At 44.4% G+C, this 21861-nt stretch overlaps 1 protein-coding gene across 4 annotated transcripts in view; it reads right to left on the minus strand.

The window, feature by feature from the left end:
* Positions 1-21861, minus strand: part of LOC106579284 (PH and SEC7 domain-containing protein 1) — an 84869-nt gene that overhangs the window by 57523 nt on the left and 5485 nt on the right. For 3 of the 4 annotated variants that reach the window (XR_006760741.1, XM_014159066.2, XM_014159064.2), the window contains exons 1-2: positions 9626-9933; positions 250-2756 (exon numbers count right to left, since the gene is read on the minus strand). Coding sequence is in view for 3 of the 4 variants with exons in the window: in XM_014159066.2 (XP_014014541.2) it covers positions 250-2553 (2304 nt within the window). In the remaining variant the exon portion in view is untranslated. Of the gene's footprint in view, positions 1-249; positions 2757-9625; positions 9934-21861 lie in introns of those variants that run through there. The other variant, XM_014159065.2, reaches the window with a different exon arrangement.

A 21861-nucleotide genomic window follows, 5' to 3' on the forward strand; every position in this document is an offset into this window, starting at 1 on the left:
TTCAATGCATATCATTTGGCTCAATACTCCATATGAGGCAGCAGTACATAATGTCACCTTTTATTTGAGGGTATTTTCATACATATTTGCTTTAGCATTAAGACATTTTGACAAATTCAGTTATATGTGTTTTAAAGTAGTCATTCAAAATGACAAATCCAAAATGCTGGAGAAGAGAGATAAATTAAAAGTTTTAACTTCACTGTACAAATAAATATGTAGGGCAGTGTAAGAAGAGAAATGTCTCACCAGTATCCCTGAAGTGGCAGCCCCTGTCTCGTTGCTCTGGTGACTGGACTGACTGGACTCTGGGGACACACATTCCCTTTCACATAGGCTGCCCGTCACCCCGCTGGAGCTGCGCGACGAGGACCCCGCTACCCCAATTTGCTCCCCCCCTCGAGGCTCCTCCACCCTCAGCAGGCTTGGCTGCTGCCCTTGTCCCGAAACCTCCTCCCCTTCCCCATCCCCATCCAGGCCCTCGTCCTCCTCTGGGGAGTCCAGCACCACAGGGCCCAGCAGCAGAACCTCCCTCCTCCTCTGCTCGGCTCTCTTCTGCTGGGCCGTGCTCAAGGGCTGCTGACCGGGTCCAGGTCCATGTCTGGGGCTGGAACTGAAGCTGCTGCTCTCCTCCCCTACCAGGTGGCTCCAGGGCTGCCTGGAAGTCCAGCTGACAGGGGCTTCTTCCACACTCTGGCGTATGTAGAGCCTACGGGCCAGCTCGGCACTGTCCCCCCTGTCGAAGCAGGACAAGTCGGCTCTCCTGTCTGGCTCGAAGGACCAGAAATCTCCAGTGTATTGAGGGGGCAGACAGCGGTGCAGCGTGGGGCTGTCGGTGACTCTGAGCTGGGCTCTCAGCAGCCTGGGGTCCCTCAGAGGGGAGCTGGTCTCGGCTGGGGGAAGAAAGGGACGGAGGAAGCGTGAAGGCAGGGCTGGGGACACTCCTCCACCCACTACTGCGTCTGATAGGATGGAGCTCTGACCCAGAGCCCGCCCTCCTCCGTGCTGTGTCCTATGATTGGTTAGTGTTGGAGAGTTTGTGTCCTGTGTGCGTGACGATGGTAAAGAGTTTCCAGCCTGGTGAGAGTCAGTGTCGTTCGATGCTGGTGTGTGTAGGCCGTGTAAAGGGATGTTCATCTTAACTTCCTGATGCTGCAAATGTTGCCGTTGTGCTTTTGGGACAGAACTGTTGCCTTCTCTGGACATACATCCGCAGTTGGGGCTCTCTACTTCGTCTAAAGTGCTGTGCAATGTCAATGAGTTCCTCCTTACCTCTGCTAAAATAGAGGACACTTTAGTAGCCTCCTCGGCTAGCCTCCGGGCCACTTCAGGGCTGTTGGATGGGGAGGAGGGTTTGCTACCACTTAGCTGGTTCAGTACAGTTCCCACCCCTAGTTTATTGCTAAGTTGGAGAATGGTCCCTTGAGGGGAGGAACTGCTGTTACAGGGCTTGTGTACTTGTCTCTGGGTGGCTGGACTCCCAGTGATAGCTTTGTCCTGACCTTCCCATTGGTGTGGGCTCTGGGCCTTGGGCCCCATACACAACCTGTGTCTCGATTTTGGAGACATACCCAGAGCGGCCTGGCTAGCATGAGACGAAAGCTGGTCGGAGGCTGGGCTCCTGGGTAATGGCCTGCAAATGGCCCGGTTTCTATCTGTGTCCATGGCGTGATTATTGGGGAGATTATTGCAGGCGCTGTGGCGTTGGACAGGAGAGCCGCCTGCCCAGGACAGGCAACGGGCCTGCTGGTTGTGGCGGGAACCCCTGGGACTCTGCTCGAGCCCATGGAGGATCTTACTCCTGAGCAGGGGAGAACCAAACCCAAACTCTTCCAGGGCAAGCTGGGTGGCTGCCCTGCCGACGGGATCCAAGACGGGGTGGCGGTGGCTGGGGGAGACTGAAGGTTGCTGCTGTTGCTGGATACATCCTGGGGGACGAAACGCTAGTTTGGGACTGGAGCTGCAGGGGGAGCCAGGACTACCCAACCAGATGGGGTCGCTGAGTCTCTTCCGGGGGTAGGAAGGTGGGGATGACCTCTCCTCCCTAGACCTCCTCTGACAGGCAGAGTTCTGTGGGCTCTCCACTGTCTTGACGTTAGCCTTCTCAATGTAGCTGAAGGTGACCACTGAGCGTTTGGCATTACCCCCCACCCCCTGCCCTTTGGAGGAGGGTTTGTGGGGGGTGGTGGTCCTCCCATTTCTGGAAAAGGCTGGGGAGTGGGTCAGTGCTGCTGGTAAACTCTGCCGCTTGGAGATGCTAGGCGACTGGTTGCCATTGCCTTGGTGGAGCTGGAAGCTCACGGTGTGTCTGGAGGGAGACTGGGTGTGAGTAAAGTTATGGGTTAGGCGGTGCGTTGGAGCTTTGGTAGGAGTCTGACATTTTGTCTGGCAGGTTAGCTTGGACAAAAGCCCAGCTGGCCCATCCTGTGCTGAGGCTGAGTTACTCCCAGTCCCAGGACCCTCCACTCCTCCCCCCATGCCCCCCTTCCCATCCTGCTCCGGGGCTGACCTTACCTCCACGTACAGATGAAGGACTTTTCCAGACTGGGACATGACCTCACACTCGAGGCCAGGAAGAGCGAGCGAGTGATACAGAAGACAGAGACTGGCTTCCTCTCCTTTTACTAGGGTTTTGTTTGTTTATCTGTTGATGGGGGTGTCACTGTATTTTTAGGACATGTTCCATCCTACTCAGTAAGACTAAGGACATTATGGGCAAACAGAGGACGCCTCCAGCAGATCTCTAGTCACCATACCTGTGAGAGAGAGAGAGAGAGAGAGAGAGAGAGAGAGAGAGAGAAGCTGTAGTGAGAAGTCATACTTTTATGATCATGTGTGTTACAGCTATTGGCGTTGAATGAGTGAAGCAATGACTGGGGAATAAAGTGTAAAAGTGCAGCAGTGAGGTAGTGAGGTAGTGAATGGCTGAATGAGGTAGTAAGGAGGTGAATGAGTGACAGTAGCAGTAGTACAATAAAAGGTAAACAGCTTTTCCCCAGATAACCTAGAAAGGTAATCCATAATCCCTATAGAATGCTGTACACTTCAACAGACATAGAGGTGTACTACACACAATCACTTCCAATCATCCAATCTAGACTTTACGGCTTTGAGATAATTGTCTTAATCAACAACAAAGGAAAGCTGCTTTCCCTGATGACTATATGCCAACCCTCTGGCTCTCTATCGGTTTAACACAGTGTGTTGCCCTAGTGATTGAGAATGACATTTTATCCTGATTGGCTGTTAGAATGACCATCACTGTATCTATTCTGACAAGACACTTCAAGGAGTCTCAGTTTAGAAAGCTTTAAGCTGTAGGAAATGAAGGCTTGGCTTTCTTTAGAGGCATCCATTAGACATTGATGCAGTGGGAATGAGGACTTTTGTCGTTGCTTCCCGATATGGCATATCTTTAGTCAAATAAGCGGTGTATTCGAACCTGTCATCACCCTCTTCAATCTCACACAGCTCACATCTGTCAAACGTCTAGAATTCCCTCACAAGTCACATATGGAAATATTTTCTTCTTCAAAACATGTCATAACAAAGATCTGTCAGTGTATGTCAGCATGTCACACACCAAGCTGTCCCTCTTTCATCACAAAAGTTTGAACACACACACAAAAAAAGTTTTTAAACCAAGACTAGCCATATTTAACTATTTGCTGAACAAAATGCTTTCAGTTAAGAAATACCTGCTGTCCAACCATCAAAAGTGTTTCCCCGTGTTGCTATGAGAAGCTGCACAGAAAGAAGGAGGAACTCAAGTGGAAGAGGGTGACAGATTGGAGCTAAGACTTGCCTTATGGTAACAGTAGGAGAAAGCGTGTGCATCAGTGGGGCTCAAAAAGGACTTAACAGAACAAAGAGAATGTGTTTAAGACTTGGCATCACACACACACACACACACACACACACACACACACACACACACACACACACACACACACACACACACACACACACACACACACACACACACACACACACACACACACACACACACACACACACACACACACAGCATTTTACAAAGACTACTCCTCTATGCCTGGTTAACCCCCTTCTCTGACCCCTACCTCCCTCCACATCAGTTTCATTCCATGCTTAGAGTGCCTTTTGGGTAGTGTAATTCTGGCATAAAAAAACGATTTATACTTTTAACATTATGTCATAAAGAGAACATGTTCAACTTCATAACAAACACGTTTTCCTAACTCAAGAGGTTAAATGGAGAAATATGACATTAAACTGACAATTAAAAAGTGACAGGGTTGACCATAACAGGGTAGACAATTTCAGCTTAAATCAGCCATAACTCCCCTTGTGACAGGAGGAATGGAAGCTTGTTGTGCGCAACAAGGAGGGACAATGAAATACAAGCCTAGCAAAACATTTGAACTTGTCAAATCATTTCTAGCCTATATATCTATGGGTAACAGCGTTGACGCGTTATGCTCGACTGACTCTGTTTTCAACCACAAAACACCAGGAAATGGCCAAAAAGAGTAGAACCAGCCGACCTGCATTTACAATATGATTTGACAAGCCTATTAGATGTTCAATATTTCTTTTGAAAAAATGACTTTAAAATGAATTTTTTCACCATATTAAAACGAGAGTTCAGTTCACGTAACAGAGTTGACCTTAAACTTTGGGTACAAATGTAAATGAATCACTAATCACATGAAATAAATAATCATCTTCAGAAATGACTTTGTCAAAGCGACAAAATAACTAGGGCTTTACAATGATGGTGCAAACTTGGAGAAATGTTGGCGTTAAGTGGGTCGGTCAGACATGAGACATGCTGAAACTTGGATTTTCTGAGAAAACAACAAATGTATTTAAATGAAAATACACTACTATTGGAATTTTAGTTTAATTAGTTTAGTTAGACTGTAGACGTATGTGATCCTATTGTTAAATTGCGTGTTTAATCTCATAATAAAATGTACTCACATTTTTATTTAACCTTTATTTAACTAGGCAAGTCAGTTAAGAACAAATTCTTATTTACAATGACGGCCTAGGAACAGTGGGTTAACTGCCTTGTTCAGGGAGTTTTTCCTAGCCACCGTGCTTCTACACCTGCATTGCTTGCTGTATGGGGTTTTAGGCTGGGTTTCTGTACAGCACTTTGAGATATCAGCTGATGTAAGAAGGGCTATATAAATACATTTGATTTGATTCAGGGGCAAAACGACAGATTTTTACCTTGTCAGCTTGGGGATTCGATCTAGCAACCTTTATAGTTACTGGCCCAACGCTCTAACCACTAGGCTACCTACCACCCCACATAATGTCTCAAGAACATAAAACGCCCTCTATTCGTGGAACGACCCCTCGCACCTTCATTCAGCGGAGCTAGCGCCAACTCACAGGCAATGTAGACACCTTAATGAGGCTTTTATACAATTTGTTACAGTAGTTTTACAGCAGTGGGCCCCATGAGGTCTCATTGTCTAAATGGTGTCAACAGGAAGATAACCTCCTTAACCAGTGTCATAAACATGACAGACACTCCTGTTCCTGGCAGCAATGATCTCACCTCAGAGAACTACTGGCTGATGAACCACAGCTATCAGTTACATTTGTAGCTGTCAGGCCATCAGCTGAACGACGACACCGGGCCGTATTCATTTTGGAGGCTGATCAGCCTCAACTTCATTGACGCCCTACTATCCATCGCTACGTCGGCCCAGACAGGAGTGCGAGGGAGAAAAAGACAGAAAGAGACAGAGGAAGAGAGGATGAAAAATCTGTGTAAACGAGAGGGAGAGCGGAAGTGGCAGGAAGACAAAGTGATCAGAGTGGAGATTTACAGGAAGTAGCCTGCGGTAACGGAATTACATAGGGCTTAGGTAAGCAACACTTCCCGACTAGCACCCAGACGCCATGGAACAGAGTTAAGGGACATATTGTCCTCCTCCTCGTCGATCCTTAGTACCGGTGGTATACATGCTGCAGTGCCACCCTTGAATGCCCTGCTCACTGAGAGTTGGCCAAGTTGGCATGCAGGCTGGAGGGATATGGGCGCTCTCCAGTCACAAACACACACACACCGGTCTGCTGCGCCAAGAGTCACAATGGAGCGAGATCATTACCACTAGCCAGCTGCCATGTGGTTACTGATTTACTGTTGACTTGGACTTAAAGGAAAAGTTGTATTAACATTTATTTCCTTCTTAATGCGTTTGAGCCAATCAGTTGTGTTGTGACAAGGTAGGGGGGTATACAGTAGATGGCCTATTTGGTAAAATACCAAGTTTTTTATTATGACAACAACAGCTTAAATAAGCTAAGAGAAATGACAGCCCATCATTACTTTAAGACATGAAGGTGAGTCAATACGGAACATTTCAAGAACTTTGAACGTTTCTTCAAGTGCAGTTGCAAAAACCATCAAGCGATGTGATGAAACTGTCTCTCATGAGAACCGGCACAGGAAAGGAAGACCCAGAGTTGCCTCTGCTGCAGAGAATAAGTTAATTAGAGTTACCAGCCTCAGAAATTGCAGCCCAAATAAATGCTTCATTGAGTTCAAGTAACAGACACATCTCAACATCAACTGTTCAGAGGAGACTGTGTGAATTAGGCCTTCATGGTTGAATTGCTGCAAAGAAACCACTACTAAAGGACACCAATAAGAAGAAGAGACTTGGACATTAGATCGGTGGAAATCTGTCCTTTGGTCTGATGAGTCCAAATTTGAGATTTCTGTGTCTTTGTGTGTCTTTGTGAGACGCAGTGTAGGTGAATGGATGATCGCATGTGTGGTTCCCACCCTGAAGCATGGAGGAGGAGGTGTGATGGTGTGGGGGTGCTTTGCTGGTGACACTGTCAGAGATTTATTTAGAATTCAAGGCACACTTAAACAGCATGGCTGTTGGAAAAGCATTCCAGGTGAAGCTGGTTGAGAGAATGCCAAGAGTGTGCAAAGCTGTCATCAAGGCAAAAGGTGGATACTTTGAAGAATCTCAAATATAAAATATATTTTGATTTGTTTAACACTTTTTTGGTTACTACATGATCCCATATGTGTTATTTCATAGTTGTGATGTCTTCACTATTATTCTACAATGTAGAAAATAGTAAAAATAAAGAAAAACCCTTGAATGAGTAGGTGTGTCCAAACTTTTGACTGGTACTGTAATTACTGTGACTTATATAATAGAATCAGATATAGGCTGAGAATGACATGGTCAAATCAGACGTAAGACAGAAACTCCTGAATCTTATCAGAGATACTGACTGTCTGATGTCCTTGGGTTGTATGGATTTCTCCTCCATTTCTGCTCTCCATGACAACCCAAGGAGCTTCTCCATTCGTGGCTCTATGAGGCTCGTTACAGAAGGACAGACACAAAGCACAGAGGACGGACACACACCAGGCGAATTTGACACCCCTCCAGCAATCAGCGCAAGGGGGCTCAGGGTATGCGTGTGCGTATGTGTGTGTTTGAGTCAAATCACACAGATAATTAAACCCCAGTGAGCACAGAGAGCTAATATTAGGCTGCAGGGAAACGACGGTGTGAGCGTGCTAATATTAGCCACAAGCTTGCTTGCTGACCGTCTTTAGCAGGCAGCTATGATTTCAGCAGCATGACAGCAGGCTTCGCAGTGTTGTGACGCCTCAAAGCCAGGAGAGAAGAAAAGTTTTGTAGCCCCTTCATGTGTGAGGAATACGGTTATAGCACAGACATGACTCTGGCAATTCTATCTATACCCTCCTACTCTCATTGATTGAATGTTGACAGCATGGATTCCTTGGGATAGTATGACCGTCGGTCATTGTTCACTGTATATCTCACACATATCTGAAGCAGACACTTAGTAAGGAGCTGTCGCTCCTACAATACACTACAAACTCAATGAACCTCCAATATGCTGTACTGAATTAATAGTGCCGAGAAGCTTACTAACAAGGCTGATGTAATATGAGAGTTGTACTGTACTGTATGTAGCTGCCCTTAACATTTAAAAAATATGACTCTGGTTGGAACAGAGACAAAGCCATCTCTCTCTCTCTCTCTCTCTCAACTTTCTTCCAAGAGGGACTGAGACAGAGACAAAGATGAAGGTGCACTGACTCATACAGGCGGCACAAAGGGAAAGAGAGAGAGAGATTGTCTGTCTGTCTGTCTGTCTGTCTGTCTGTCTGTCTGTCTGTCTGTCTGTCTGTCTGTCTGTCTGTCTGTCTGTCTGTCTGTCTGTCTGTCTGTCTGTCTGTCTGTACATGTAAGAGAGAGAGAGAAATGGAGGAGAAAAGACATGTTTTTCATCAGTACTCACTAGTGGAATGGTATGAAGTGGTACATGACCTTGTGGCAGGTAAAGATCTATTCCTCACTGCTTTTGTGACTTTTTAAAGAAACAATGAAGAATGACATAGCAAAAGCATTTCAGGAGAAAAACAGCATGTGACCAAGACACACCCCAATATTTTGTTTTCTAGTAAACATCCCTTTAACTCAAGCTCTTTCTGGGCCAGCAGCACATTGTTCAGTTTAAAACAAGGAGGCTTATGTGTCCATCCATTTATTGATTAATGGAGCATCAGTGTTGTTAACAGGAGGGTCACATGTTTTTTATTAGTGGCTGTAGGGTGGAGGTAGGAGTGAAAACTCATATTTGAATCTACTTCACAACTATGATCAAATGCGCTCAATTGTTCTTCCTCTCTTTGAACCACAGAGACAGTCTCTAAGCCAGCTCATGTTTGAGAAAGAAAACCCAGTCCTTGGAGACATTACCAACACAGGAGAATAAACATCTCAGTGCTAAGTCCTAAACTGTCCTAAACTGTCCTAAACTGAACCCGTTTTCAGGACTCGATGAGAACTAATTAATACAAGGGCTATTTTGTTTTTAATTAGCACTGTTTTCCAGTGAGGTATCTGGTTGGCCCCACTATCTGAGAGAACAGAGTTAACATGCTCTACATTGATGAAGGGACTGAAGCTACTGGCTCTGATAAAGGGAAGGAAACTGTCAGCGTCTGGGCATTATTTTCCTACTGAGAGCCAAAGCGAAAGATTCCAGATGCCTCATTTAGATAAACCACATAGGCCTACAGTAAGTTCTCCAATACTGACCTGTATATTTTGAACCATCACTCACACACACACACACACACACACACACACACACACACACACACACACACACACACACACACACACACACACACACACACACACACACACACACACACACACACACACACACACACACACACACACACACACACACAACTATAGTAGTACTGGGTTTTGAATTATGATACACTGAAAAAATAAATACCATGTGTTTGATGCATTGCACTTATGCAAAATCCTGCTCAGTTCTTCTGTAAAGTACATATATGTGGGACAGAAAAACTACTTGAAAGTGCTTACATTGACATGTCCTCATATTCTAAGTATACACTAACATTGACACACCCCCATGCATACACATTTACTCACAAATGCTCACGCACGCACAAATGCGCACACACACACCCCTCGCAGGCAAACCCCACACTCAAACAGGCTTACTTTCCCATGCTCTGACTAATCCTCATCTCTTCAGTTAGTCATTATAATTACACCCAAACATTAGATACAGTACACACCTTCATCCTCTGTCAAAGCCTTCTGTTATCCTGGTGAAGCTTTATCGTGATCGACCACACGGTGCAGAAACAGCAGAGGGAGAAGCAGCAACTGCAGCCTCACACATATAGCCAGCCGAATCTCCTCTCCTGCCTCCCTGCCTCTCTTCTATTCCCTCCTTCTCTATCACGTCTTCTTCTCCCCTCAGCATGCTCATCCACAGTGGATTTACACCTCCCACATGACTTCTTAGCCTGTCTTCTCTCCTTCCTTCTTGGCCTCTTTCCTTCCTTCCTTACCCGGCTGCAGCATGCAGTAGATGCATAGACCTTCCCAACTACTCCAGGCTGCTGCTATACAGGCCAGCCTCTCCTGCAGGCAACACCCACTAGCCACCCCACTAACCAATCAGCACACTCAAACCGGCTGGCCCTCCCACTCCGCCTCACACACGGTGTGTGGAGTAGCTTGTGGTGGTGTAAACGGTGGAAGTCAGTGTGGTGGTGGGTATAGGAGTTTTAGAGTTGATTTCTAGGCACAAAGGGCACTAGGACAGAAGGGAAGTGTGACATGATAGAGTTCAGGAGGGAGTTGGCAGATGGGAGAGGAACAACAATATATAGCCAAACCCTGACCAATGCTGCTACTGTAGTACAGTGCATTGGGAAAGTATTCAGACCCCTTGGCTTTTTCCACATTTTGTTACATTACAGCCTTATTCTAAAATTGATTACATTTTTCCCCCATCAATCTACACACAATGCCCCATAATAATAAAGCAAAAACAGGTCTATAGATTTTGTAGCAAAATTAAATATTACATTTACGTAAGTATTCAGACCCTTTACTCAGTACTTTGTTGAAGATCCTTTGGCAGCGATTACAGCCTCGAGTCTTCTTGGGTATGATGCTACAAGCTTGGCACACCTGTATTTGGGGAGTTTCTCCCATTCTTCTCTGCAGATCCTCTCAAGCTCTGTCAGGTTGGATGGGGAGCGTTGCTGCACAGCTATTTTCATGTCTCTCCAGAGATGTTTGATCGGGTTCAAGTGCGGGCTCTGGCTGGGCCACTCAAGGATACTCAGAGACTTGTCCCGAAGCCACTCCTGCTTTGTCTTGGCTGTGTGCTTAGGGTTGTTGTCCTGTTGGAAGATGAACCTTCACCCCAGTCTGAGGTCCCGAGTGCTCTGGAGTAGGTTTTCATCATGGATCTCAATGAACTTTGCTCCGTTCATCTTTCCCTCTCCCTGCCACAGAAAAACATCCCTACAGCATGATGCTGCCACCACCATGCGTCACCGTAGGGATGGCCAAAGAGCCAAAGAGTTCCATCTTGATTTCATCAGACCAGAGAATCTTGTTTCTCTTGGTCTGAGAGTCTTTAGATGCCTTTTGGAAAACTCCAAGCGGGCTGTCATGTGCCTTTTACTGAGGAGTGGCTTCTGTTTGGCCACTCTACCATAAAGATCTGGTTGGTGGAGTGCTGCAGAGATGGTTGTCCTTCTGGAAGGTTCTCCCATCTCCACAGAGGAACTCTGGAGCCCTGTCAGAGTGACAATCGGGTTCTTGGTCACCTCCCTGACCAAGGCCCTTCTCCCCGATTGCTCAGTTTGGCCGGGCGGCCAGCTCTAGGAAGAGTCTTGGTGGTTCCAAATGTCTTCCATTGGAGAATGATGGAGGCCACTGTGTTCTTGGAGACCTTCAATGCTGCAAAAAACTGTTGGCATCCTTTCCCAGATCGGTGCCTCGACACAATCGTGTCTTGGAGCTCTACGGACAATTCCTTCGACCTCATAGCTTGGTTATTGCTCTGACATGCATTGTCAAATGTGGGAGCTTATATAAATAGGTGTGTGCCTTTCCAAATCATGTCCAATCAATTGAATTTACCACAGGTGGAATCCAATGAAGTTGTAGAAACATCTCAAGGATGATCAATGGAAACAGAATGCACCTGAGCTCAATTTCGAGTCTCATAGCAAAGGGTCTGAACACTTATGTAAATAAGGTATTTCTATTTTTTTATTATAAATTTGGCCAAATTTTGAAAAACCTGTTTCGCTTTGTTATTATGGGGTATTGTGTGTAGATTGATGAGGAAAAACATTCATTTAATACATTTTAGAACAAGGCTGTAACGTAACAAAATGTGGAAAAGTCAAGGGGTCTGAATAATTTCCGAAAGCACTGTATATAATACTCACCACCTTCAGCATGAGCTGTAGGTTTAGGGTTAATATAGCCATATGTACAATGCATAGGCAACATGAATGATGTAAACATATCACGCAATGAATATGGGTGGCTTAATAATTCAAGGAAATATTACATCTTGTTCCTCTTATAACCAGCAATAAAATGTGTTATGAAACCTTCTGTATTTGGCAAAGTGGTATTGATAAACCCCTATGGACCACACGTGCTTATCAAACTATGGCCTATTAGATAACCAGAGATATTGTTATCCATGAGATCCAAGATGAAACGGTAGAAAGATCTGAGTACTATGAAGGAACTGACAGAGATCCTCCTGAGAGGACCTACAAAAGTTAACCAAAAAGTTAAGCTTTGCTTCGAGCACCTTTGTGACTTAAAGTTCCATTGAAACTGATATCATTTGAAGTCCTAAATATTTTTAAATGATATCCCTATAACTGTGATATTGAGAGAGATATCCCAAAGACAACAAAATCAGGTTCTGAGATATCGGACTGCGCAGTCATGCCTTGTTGCATTCGGAGTGACAGTTGCGAGATCCTGCTGTGAAGGCTTAAAGCATTCTCAGGTGCTCAGAACAGCACAGAAAGAAAGATTACGGCACACTTTTCAGTCTTATGAAATATTAAAGAGCATCGCTGGTAGCTTTAAATAAAAGAGCACACCTATATTTATCAGTGCCTTTCCATCTTGTGTGAAGTGCGCCTATACATTTCCTGTCATGTGGTGTGACAATCTCTAAGGTACACCACATAACACAACAGAACGTGACGGTCAATGAAAATCACATCTTTTTGCTCTTCTTCTATAAGAGACTGATGCTCAGTGGTGTAGTGGTGCTGGAGAAGTGGTATATTCTGTCACGATCATCGTACAGAGTGGACCAAGGCGCAGCGTGATTAGAGTTCCACATCTTTTAACCTGTTTGGGATAGGGGGCAGTATTTTCACGGCCGGATAAAAAACGTACCCGATTTTATCTGGTTACTACTCCTGCCCAGAAACTAGAATATGCATATAATTAGTAGATTTGGATAGAAAACACTCTAACGTTTCTAAAACTGTTTGAATGGTGTCTGTGAGTATAACAATACTCATATGGTAGGCCAAAACCTGAGAAGATTCCATACAGGAAGTGCCCTGTCTGACAATTTTTGTCCTTCTGTAGCCTCTCTATCGAAAATACAGCATCTGTGCTGTAATGTGACATTTTCTAAGGCTTCCATTGGCTCTCAGAAGGCGCCAGAAAGTGGAATGAGAGGTCTGCAGTCACTGGGCTAAGTACAGCAGCTCTGTTTGTTACTGGCCTGCCTGGGGACAGTGACACTGGAGATGCGCGTCCACGAGACTACTCCATTTTGTTCTTTCAGTCTTCGAATGAATACAACGTCACCCAGTTGGAATATTATCGCTATTTTACGAGAAAAATAGCATAAAAATAGATTTTAAAAATAAATTTTAAACAGCGTTTGACATGCTTCGAAGTACGGTAATGAAATATTTTGAAATTCTTTGTCACGAAATGCGCTCGCGCGTCACCCTTCGGATAGTGACCTCAACGCACGAACAAAACGGAGCTATTTCAATATAACTATGGATTATTTCGAACCAAAACAACATTTGTTGTTGAAGTAGAAGTCCTGGGAGTGCATTCTGACGAAGAACAGCAAAGGTAATCCAATTTTTCTTATAGTAATTCTGAGTTTAGTGAGCACCAAACTTGGTGGGTGTCAAATTAGCTAGCCTGTGATGGCCGAGCTATCTACTCAGAATATTGCAAAATGTGCTTTCGCCGAAAAGCTATTTTAAAATCTGACACCGCGATTGCATAAAGGAGTTCTGTATCTATAATTCTTAAAATAATTGTTGTTTTTTGTGAACGTTTATCGTGAGTAATTTAGTAAATTCACCGGAAGTTTGCGGTGGGTATGCTAGTTCTGAACATTACATGCTAATGTAAAAAGCTGTTTTTTGATATAAATATGAACTTGATTGAACAAAACATGCATGTATTGTATAACATAATGTCCTAGGAGTGTCATCTGATGAAGATCATCAAAGGTTAGTGCTGCATTTAGCTGTGGTTTTGTTTTTTGTGACATATATGCTTGCTTTGAAAATGGCTGTGTGATTATTTTTGGCACGGTACTCTCCTGACATAATCTAATGTTTTGCTTTCGCTGTAAAGCCTTTTTGAAATCGGACAATGTGGTTAGATTAACGAGAGTCTTGTCTTTAAAATGGTGTAAAATAGTTGATTGTTTGAGAAAATTGAATTGTGGTATTTTAGTTGGTTTTGTATTTTGCGCCGTGCGATGCCATTGGCTGTTGGCTAGGGGTCTAGCGGAACGTCTGTCCTTAACAGGTTAATAAACAGTGAAACTTCTACAAAACAATAAACCAACAACAAAACGGGAAAGTAGTGGTGCAACATGCACATACACAAAACAATATCCCACAAAGCAGGTGGGAACAATGAACAACTTAAGTATGATCCCCAATTAGAGACAACGATAAACAGCTGCCTCTAATTGGGAACCATACTAATACACCAACATAGAAAATACAGACTAGAACACCCCCCTAGTCATGCCCTGACCTACAACATGACCTTGCCCTACAACGTGACAGTACCCCCCCCAAAGGTGCGGACTCCGGCCGCAAAACCTGAAACCAAATGGGGAGGGTGGGGGGGGGTGACTACTGTCGGTGGCGGCTCCGGTGTGGGTCGCCGCCCCCACCCAGACCCCGGATCCGGCCATGGCGCCGGGCTGAACGCCGTGCCTGGACTGGGCATCAGCGCAGAGGAAGGCTCCGGCCTTGGAGCGGTACTGGATACCGTGCCTGGACTGGGCACTGGCGCAGAGGAGGGTTCCGGCCATGGAGCTGGGTTGGACGCCGTGCCTGGACTGGGCATCAGCGCAGAGGGAGGCTCCTGCCAGGGAGCGGGACTGGACACCGTGCCTGGTCTGGGCATCAGCGCAGGTTGCACCGGACTGTTGACGCACCTCAGGGCAAGTGTGGGGAGCTGGTACAGGACGTACCGGACTGGGGAGGTGCACCGGAGGCCTGATGCATGGAGCCGGCACAGGTGGCACCGGACTGGTGACGCACCTCAGGGCGAGTGCGGGGAGCTGGCACAGGACGTACCGGACTGGGGAGGTGCACTGGAGGCCTGGTGCGTGGAGCCGGTACAGGTTTCACTGGACTGATGACACACACTTCAGGGCGAGTGCGGGGAGCTGGCACAGGACGTACCGGACTGGGGAGGCGCACTGGAGGCCAGATGCGTGAAACCGGCACAGACTTCACCAGACTGCTGACAGGCTCTTCAGGTCGAATGTTGAGCAGAACACACTTGACCAACATCTCTCTCCTCTCTCTCTCCCCCAACTTCTCCATGGCCTCCCTGACGGTCTCTGGCTTTTCAGGGCGAGTGTGGGGAGCTGGCACAGATGGCACCGGACTGGTGTCACGCTCTTCAGCACGCCTGCGCTGCAGCATACTCCTCGCCAAAGTCATTCTCCGATATCCCTCCTCACACTGCTCCATCGACTCCCAGGTGGGCTCTGGCTCCCTCCTTGGCTCGGCCGACCACCCCTTGTGCCCCGCCCCCCAAAGAATCTTGGGGTTCTGTGGCCGCGGTCCCCGGCATCGTCTCGTGTCCTCCCATGATTTCTTCCCAGATCCAAAACTCCTTTACCTCCATCACACGCTGCTTGGTCCTTGCTTGGTGGGATATTCTGTCACGATCGTCATACAGAGCGGACCAAGGCGCAGCGTGATTAGAGTTCCACATCTTTTAATAAACACTGAAACTTCTACAAAACAATAAACCAACAACAAAATATGAAAGTAGTGGTGCTACATGCACATGCACATACACAAAACAATATCCCACAAAGCAGGTGGGAACAATGAACAACTTAAGTATGATCCCCAATTAGAGACAATGATAAACAGCTGCCTCTAGAACCAAGGCCTCTCTATGGTCAGGGCGTGACATATACTCTAATTTAGCCAAATATTTCCCATACGGCACAAAGGAAAGGCACCCTGTGTAAAAAAAATGATATGACAAATAGTGACCTAGATTCTGAATGACCTAAAATGACAAATCCCATATTGGTCTTTCACAGTCAACCCAACCCAACCTTAATTCAAGTGCACAGGCGCCTAGCACTGTTGTTTGGTTATCAGTGTTTCTGTAGCACATGAGATGGAGTTTGCAAAACAAATGGCCACTAGATTGATACAAACAATCATGATATCATTCCGACACCGCTACTTTGTAGCTAGTTAACATTTAATTGAGAAGACGGTTAGGCCTACCATCTCTCTATTTTTCCTGTTCTTTACTTGTTTGTAACCTGGACGTTTTACTTCATATTATGAGGCACTCTAAAAATCAGGGGTTCAACAAGGGTTCTTCTAAGATCCTCAAAGTTCTTTGAACCTTAGGGATCTTGGCACTAAAAATTGCCCCCAAAAGGTTCTTCCAAGAACCCCATAGAAGGTGGGGTTAATCAAGGAACCTCCTTAGTTGGTGGGGGTTCTTACAGGAACCTAACTGCCCAACTGAATTTGGATTTTCATTTGAAAGGACAGCTGGTGCAGGTCTACTTAACTGAATAATGTAAAGATCTCCTCAATTTAAGGTAAGGTTTGTCTCTTATATGATCGAAATGTATATTGTTTGATGATGATACCATCTCTCTTTTCATATTTGTGCAAATCTTTCTATAACAGAAAAAGGACACATTTCAATGGATATCAATCAACAAAGAGGTAATAATATGTAGGCTATAAGAATATGCTGAAGGCTAGCTGTATTGGGTGCAGATGACTGAACTACTCGATTTTGTGTCTGTGTCTGCAGGTATACAGACAAGGAGGCATACAAAGGTGTCAATTGGTACTGGTATGTTATGCAGATCACATGTACCATCCTCCTCCCTTGCCTCTTCCATAGGCCTCTATATTATGGACAAGGTATGTGTATGAAAACCATTATCCAAACAGTTTTTTCTATTCACATTTACCGCAAAAAAACAAGGTATGAATATAGCCGTGTGCATGTTTTGTTAATCATCTGTATAATACATTTTTGTTGGTATTCACAGACTTCACCTCTGATGAATATAGCAGGAAACCTGTTCGATCACCATGCACTGCAAAATCTTTCTGGCTATGGATACGGAGAACATCAACACATTAACATCAACACGCCAGAGGATAAACCCATTAGACCTGGGGCTCTGCTGGGAGTTTACCTCATATTTAGATTTTTTTATTCTGCTTTGCCACTAAAATCAGAAGAAACACTGACAACTAAAATATTGTGTTATTGTTGTTATTGTTATGCGTATTATTAATAATAATAATAATAATAATAGGAGGGGTAGTTCAGAAATGTACCCCTAAAGGTTCTTCAAAAGGTTCTTCGAGGATCCATTAAAAGGGGTTCCCCCACAATTTACATTTGAAGAACCCATACAGGATACTCCAGGAACCTTTTCTTTTTAGAGGGTGTCTTACTTTGCTTTAAAGTAGCCAAAAGCCAAAATCCCACCATAGAAATGTGGATGCAATTATTTTATAAAGACTTCCTCATATGTGTTCTCCTGTTCTATTGGTTTTCTTTCAACTTTATTTTATTGTTAAGCAGCCAAAGGCATTATCCTAGTCATATTAGCAACCCATGATAGTTGTTGCATCTTTAGATCTCCCCTCTTTCAAACTTTTTAATGGATATTTGCATCGCTGTCCATGAAACCGCTCACATGTGCAGTGCACAGTTTAGAATTGTGTTTTCCCGCAAATGGCATTTTGGAAGATTCACACGTAGGCCTGCCGCCGTGTGCACATTGTTGTGCCAAAATTTTAAAGAAATAATCGTTTATCAACATTTTTTAACTAAACATTCTGATCTGTTCCATTAGCCTTATTAATTGATACGACGTATACCAGCGTATACCCTCCACTACACCACTGCTGATGCTCCTGTCTGCTTGTATGCTGGAGCTCACAGTGTGGTCTGGTTAGAGATAAACAGATGGACGGACGGATGGATGGATGGGCAGGTAGGCAGGGAGTAGGCAGACAGGACTGGACCAACAGACAGACAGACAGACAGACAGACAGACAGACAGACAGACAGACAGACAGACAGACAGACAGACAGACAGACAGACAGACAGACAGACAGACAGACAGACAGACAGACAGACAGAGAGGACTGTCTTGGCAGGTTGTCTGTCTGACAGGACGAGCCACCAGTAGCAGACGCTGCCGAGCTTGATAACGCGAGACAGCCCTGATAAACAACAGAGGTGTGAAGAGAAGAAGCCGTAACTTTCCTCTCCTCTAACAGCCTTGGACAATCCAAAAACATGGCCTTCCCTTGTGTCAACACAGCCACCCCCTCAGAACACACCTTTAGTGTGATGACATCGGGACTGCCAGGGAAAGCCTTTGCCTGCAGTCAAGTGAAAATTATTACCAGTCACAATAGGGCAGTGCTGCAGGGCAGCTGGCCACCTCTCTACCTATGACCTCCAATGGAACCTTGGAGCTGCCAGCTCATTTATTCCAATGTACCCTGGCCTGTCATCACATTTGTAGTTCTACTCCTGTGTCACTGTCTGCAGCCATGTGTTCCCCTGGACACTGTTGTCTATGGGGGATATTTGGCGGCAAAAAGTATCTTGTCCTCTCAGAAGACAGGAAATGGAAACTTGAAAGCATAAACCTAAGCTTTCTATTCATGAATAAGTAGCTTGCAGGATTTGAAGACATGTACCTCTGCGTGATTCATGACACTCTAAATGTCAGACGTTTTGCGTCCAGGATTCTCATCTTGCAACAGATTGGTGTCGCCTGTCTTGGCAACAGACAACCGCAAAAGGATAAACATGATGACATTAGTTGCACAATCACACGGCGTCACTCAAAGCAGGGCATCCTCATAAGAGACATCAGAATTCATAGGGTCCTGTTTAACTATCACAACAACAGCCCGAGCTATCTCTGCAGACTGCACCAAAACACACCACTGAAGCCAGCTTTTACCTTTGAGCAGTGTCAGCAATCCAGAAGGCAAATCCATGCGGAGGGGGTTTAAATACATTGAAGCTTAAGCTGCCTTGCTATAGCCCACTGTAAAAAGAAAGTGTTTCAAACAAATAATGTTAAGGCCAATCAAGCTTTAGGATTATCTTGATTGCTTCCACAGCTGTGGCAATTTGGCTCGTCTTCCACAGTCTCCTTTACAAAGGCCAAAAATGTCACTGTTTTTGTGGGGGTACTGAAATAAATGTTGGTGAATGTCATAATGGGACAAGTAGGGTTGCAAAGGGAGGGTATATTACTGGAAACTTTCCAAATTTACCAGTCAGCTACCAGAATTTTGGTATCTTTCAAGGATTTTATGTAAACTATCACGAGACATTTAGTGGCCCTTTTCAAGTTTCAAGGTCACATGCACGAGTACAGTAAAATGCCTTTCTTGGGTCCTTCCGATTATCATAGGTGTCTGTAATTATCTCTGGCCCTCTGTGTGGCCTTATCACATGTAACATATATGAAATAATTACAAAAGATGATTTTAAAACAAAAAATAGAATGACAAAGCTGTAAAATGTTATCCTAAACATAAACCATGAACGTAGTGAATACCATTGGTGTTTAATATGAGGGTTTCAGCATGAAATATCCTTTATATATTGTTTTTTACAAACGTTTATTTACTTTACTATGTCAATATGTATTTGTTGTCAGTGTTTTGGTGTCAAACTGGTGGTAGTTGTGAAAAAAGTCAATAGTTGGAAGAGTTCATTGAAAATAATACCATTGTTGATTAGATGTTTTTTTCATTAATTAGGCTATTTTCTCTTGAACCATATGGTCTATCTACTAGAAACTCATGAACAATATGGACACAGATATAATACATGAATACTATATATGAATTTTAAAAAACGAAGTTATTCAAGTGTAAATTACCAAAATTACTGAAGATTCCGGTAACTTTGGTAAATTACTGGTAGCTTTGCAACCCTAAGTGACTAGTTAGTAATGCCCGAACACTTTCATGTGAATGGGGTTAGTTCCTCGCTATCAATCTTTCAAAAATATTTTGGAGAAGTATACTATTTGGCTTATCTTGTGTAAGATCGAGAATCGATTGTATTGATGATGATCAAAGCTGGACAGACTGTGGCTAAAAAGGGATGCTTAAGAGGTAAAATACTTTTGGACATCAATGCCAACTAGGCGTAGAATCTGTTGATGTGCCCTTGAGCAAGGCACTTAATAACCATAATTGCTCCTATAAGTTGCTCTGGATAAGAGTGTCTGCTAAATTACTAAAATGTAATGTACGCCGACATGTAGGGTGACATACATTTGGCTATTACACAGGACTCTCCAAAGGACAGTCCTGAGTGACTATCAAAGAACAGACTACAAAATCAATTACTGGCAATGAAATAGCTCTTAACAAATATCTCACACATGCCAAGAACGCAAGATAAAACCGTTTGACTCTCTCAGGCCAATACCCAGCTCTAAACAAACAGCAGAGGAGGCATTTCGGTTCTAACAACAACAGAGTGGCTCTTTAACAGGTTTGAGTTTCATTAATCGCACAGGGAATACAGGTTACTGCAGAGCCCTCCATCTGCAGCAAAGCCAAGATAGCTCCACAGATTGTGCTAATTCTGTCCCTCATGACAGGGAAAGCAGCAGGAATGTGAAATGCTAATGCTTGCCATAATCGCAGTCTCCAAATGGTAACCGCCCTCTTTAGTGCCAGCAGCACCACCCCCATACAATGTGCTATAGCTTGTTCGGTTTAACCGTATTGTCCATGGTTTTGATTGTATTTATATGCATTTTGTATGTATTCTGTAAATGTAAAGACTATATGAAGATTAGCCTGATGATAGGCTAAAAGCAATCCAAATAAACAGCAACAACAATATTGACCTGTTCAATAACTCTTACATCCACCTGTTTAAAATTAGCAGCACGGTCTGGAACCTCTTTGTGGGATGAATATGACTCCACAATCTATGAGCTCCTTAGCCATCCAATGATTTCAAATGGAAAACACAATAACACAAAGTGATGGAAAAGACAAAGGGATAAAGGTTAGTAAGAATGAGTGAGAAACAGTGGGTGTTTCTCAATATGCATACTACCGTGCTGCACACTCTCATGCTCCAAGTACATTCTCCGAGGATGTTCTCTTGAGTACGTTCTTGTAAGGACTAGCGCTTGGAGAACGCATAAAATATTACATTTGAGAAGCACTCGCACTCCCCCTACTGTATTACCTCACACTGTATCTCCCCATTCACTGAACCTTCTTCCAGCCAGGACAATGTCAACAATAGAGACAAAACAAAAATAGACAAAGCAAGCGTTTTACTTGATAATTATCAGCTAGATATGTGAATCATTGTAATCTAGCTAGCCAGCTAGCAGTTGAACAGGCAAAAACTATCTAAGCAAGGTACAGTAGATGTCAATTCTTCATGGGTAGCTAGCTAACGATCATTTGTGGCTATCAGGCTAGCTAACAGTAGTAGCTAGCCAGTTAGCTCTATTGAAAATTTGAATAATTTTTTTATATGTGGTTGCATCATATTTCTTTGCATACTTTCCATTGAAGCTTGCATCTATGCATGCTTCAAAATATGTACAAACGGAGTGCGCATTCGAAAAGTGCCCTCCGTGCTCCGTTTCGCATACTTTGATTTGGACTCATACGCCGACCCTCCCGTGCTCCAAATTGTGTGCTCAGAGCACAGTAGTATGAATTTTGTGTGTGGGAAGAAAACAAATTGAAAAGGTGTGAGGAAGACGAAATAATCTCTCAAGCTTGATCAGTCACCAATGGTCTGTTTTCTCAGCCTGTCTAACAACGTGAGATAGAGAGGTCAGCAGACAATCACATCCTCTGTTACACCGAGAATTGATTGGGTTCCTGGAGACGGTTAGTGCTGCCATCCATTTCATCCCAGCTCTAGAACATA

This window comes from Salmo salar, chromosome ssa19 (genome assembly GCF_905237065.1).
Source record: "Salmo salar chromosome ssa19, Ssal_v3.1, whole genome shotgun sequence".
In the NCBI taxonomy this organism is placed as follows: Eukaryota; Metazoa; Chordata; class Actinopteri; order Salmoniformes; family Salmonidae; genus Salmo; species Salmo salar.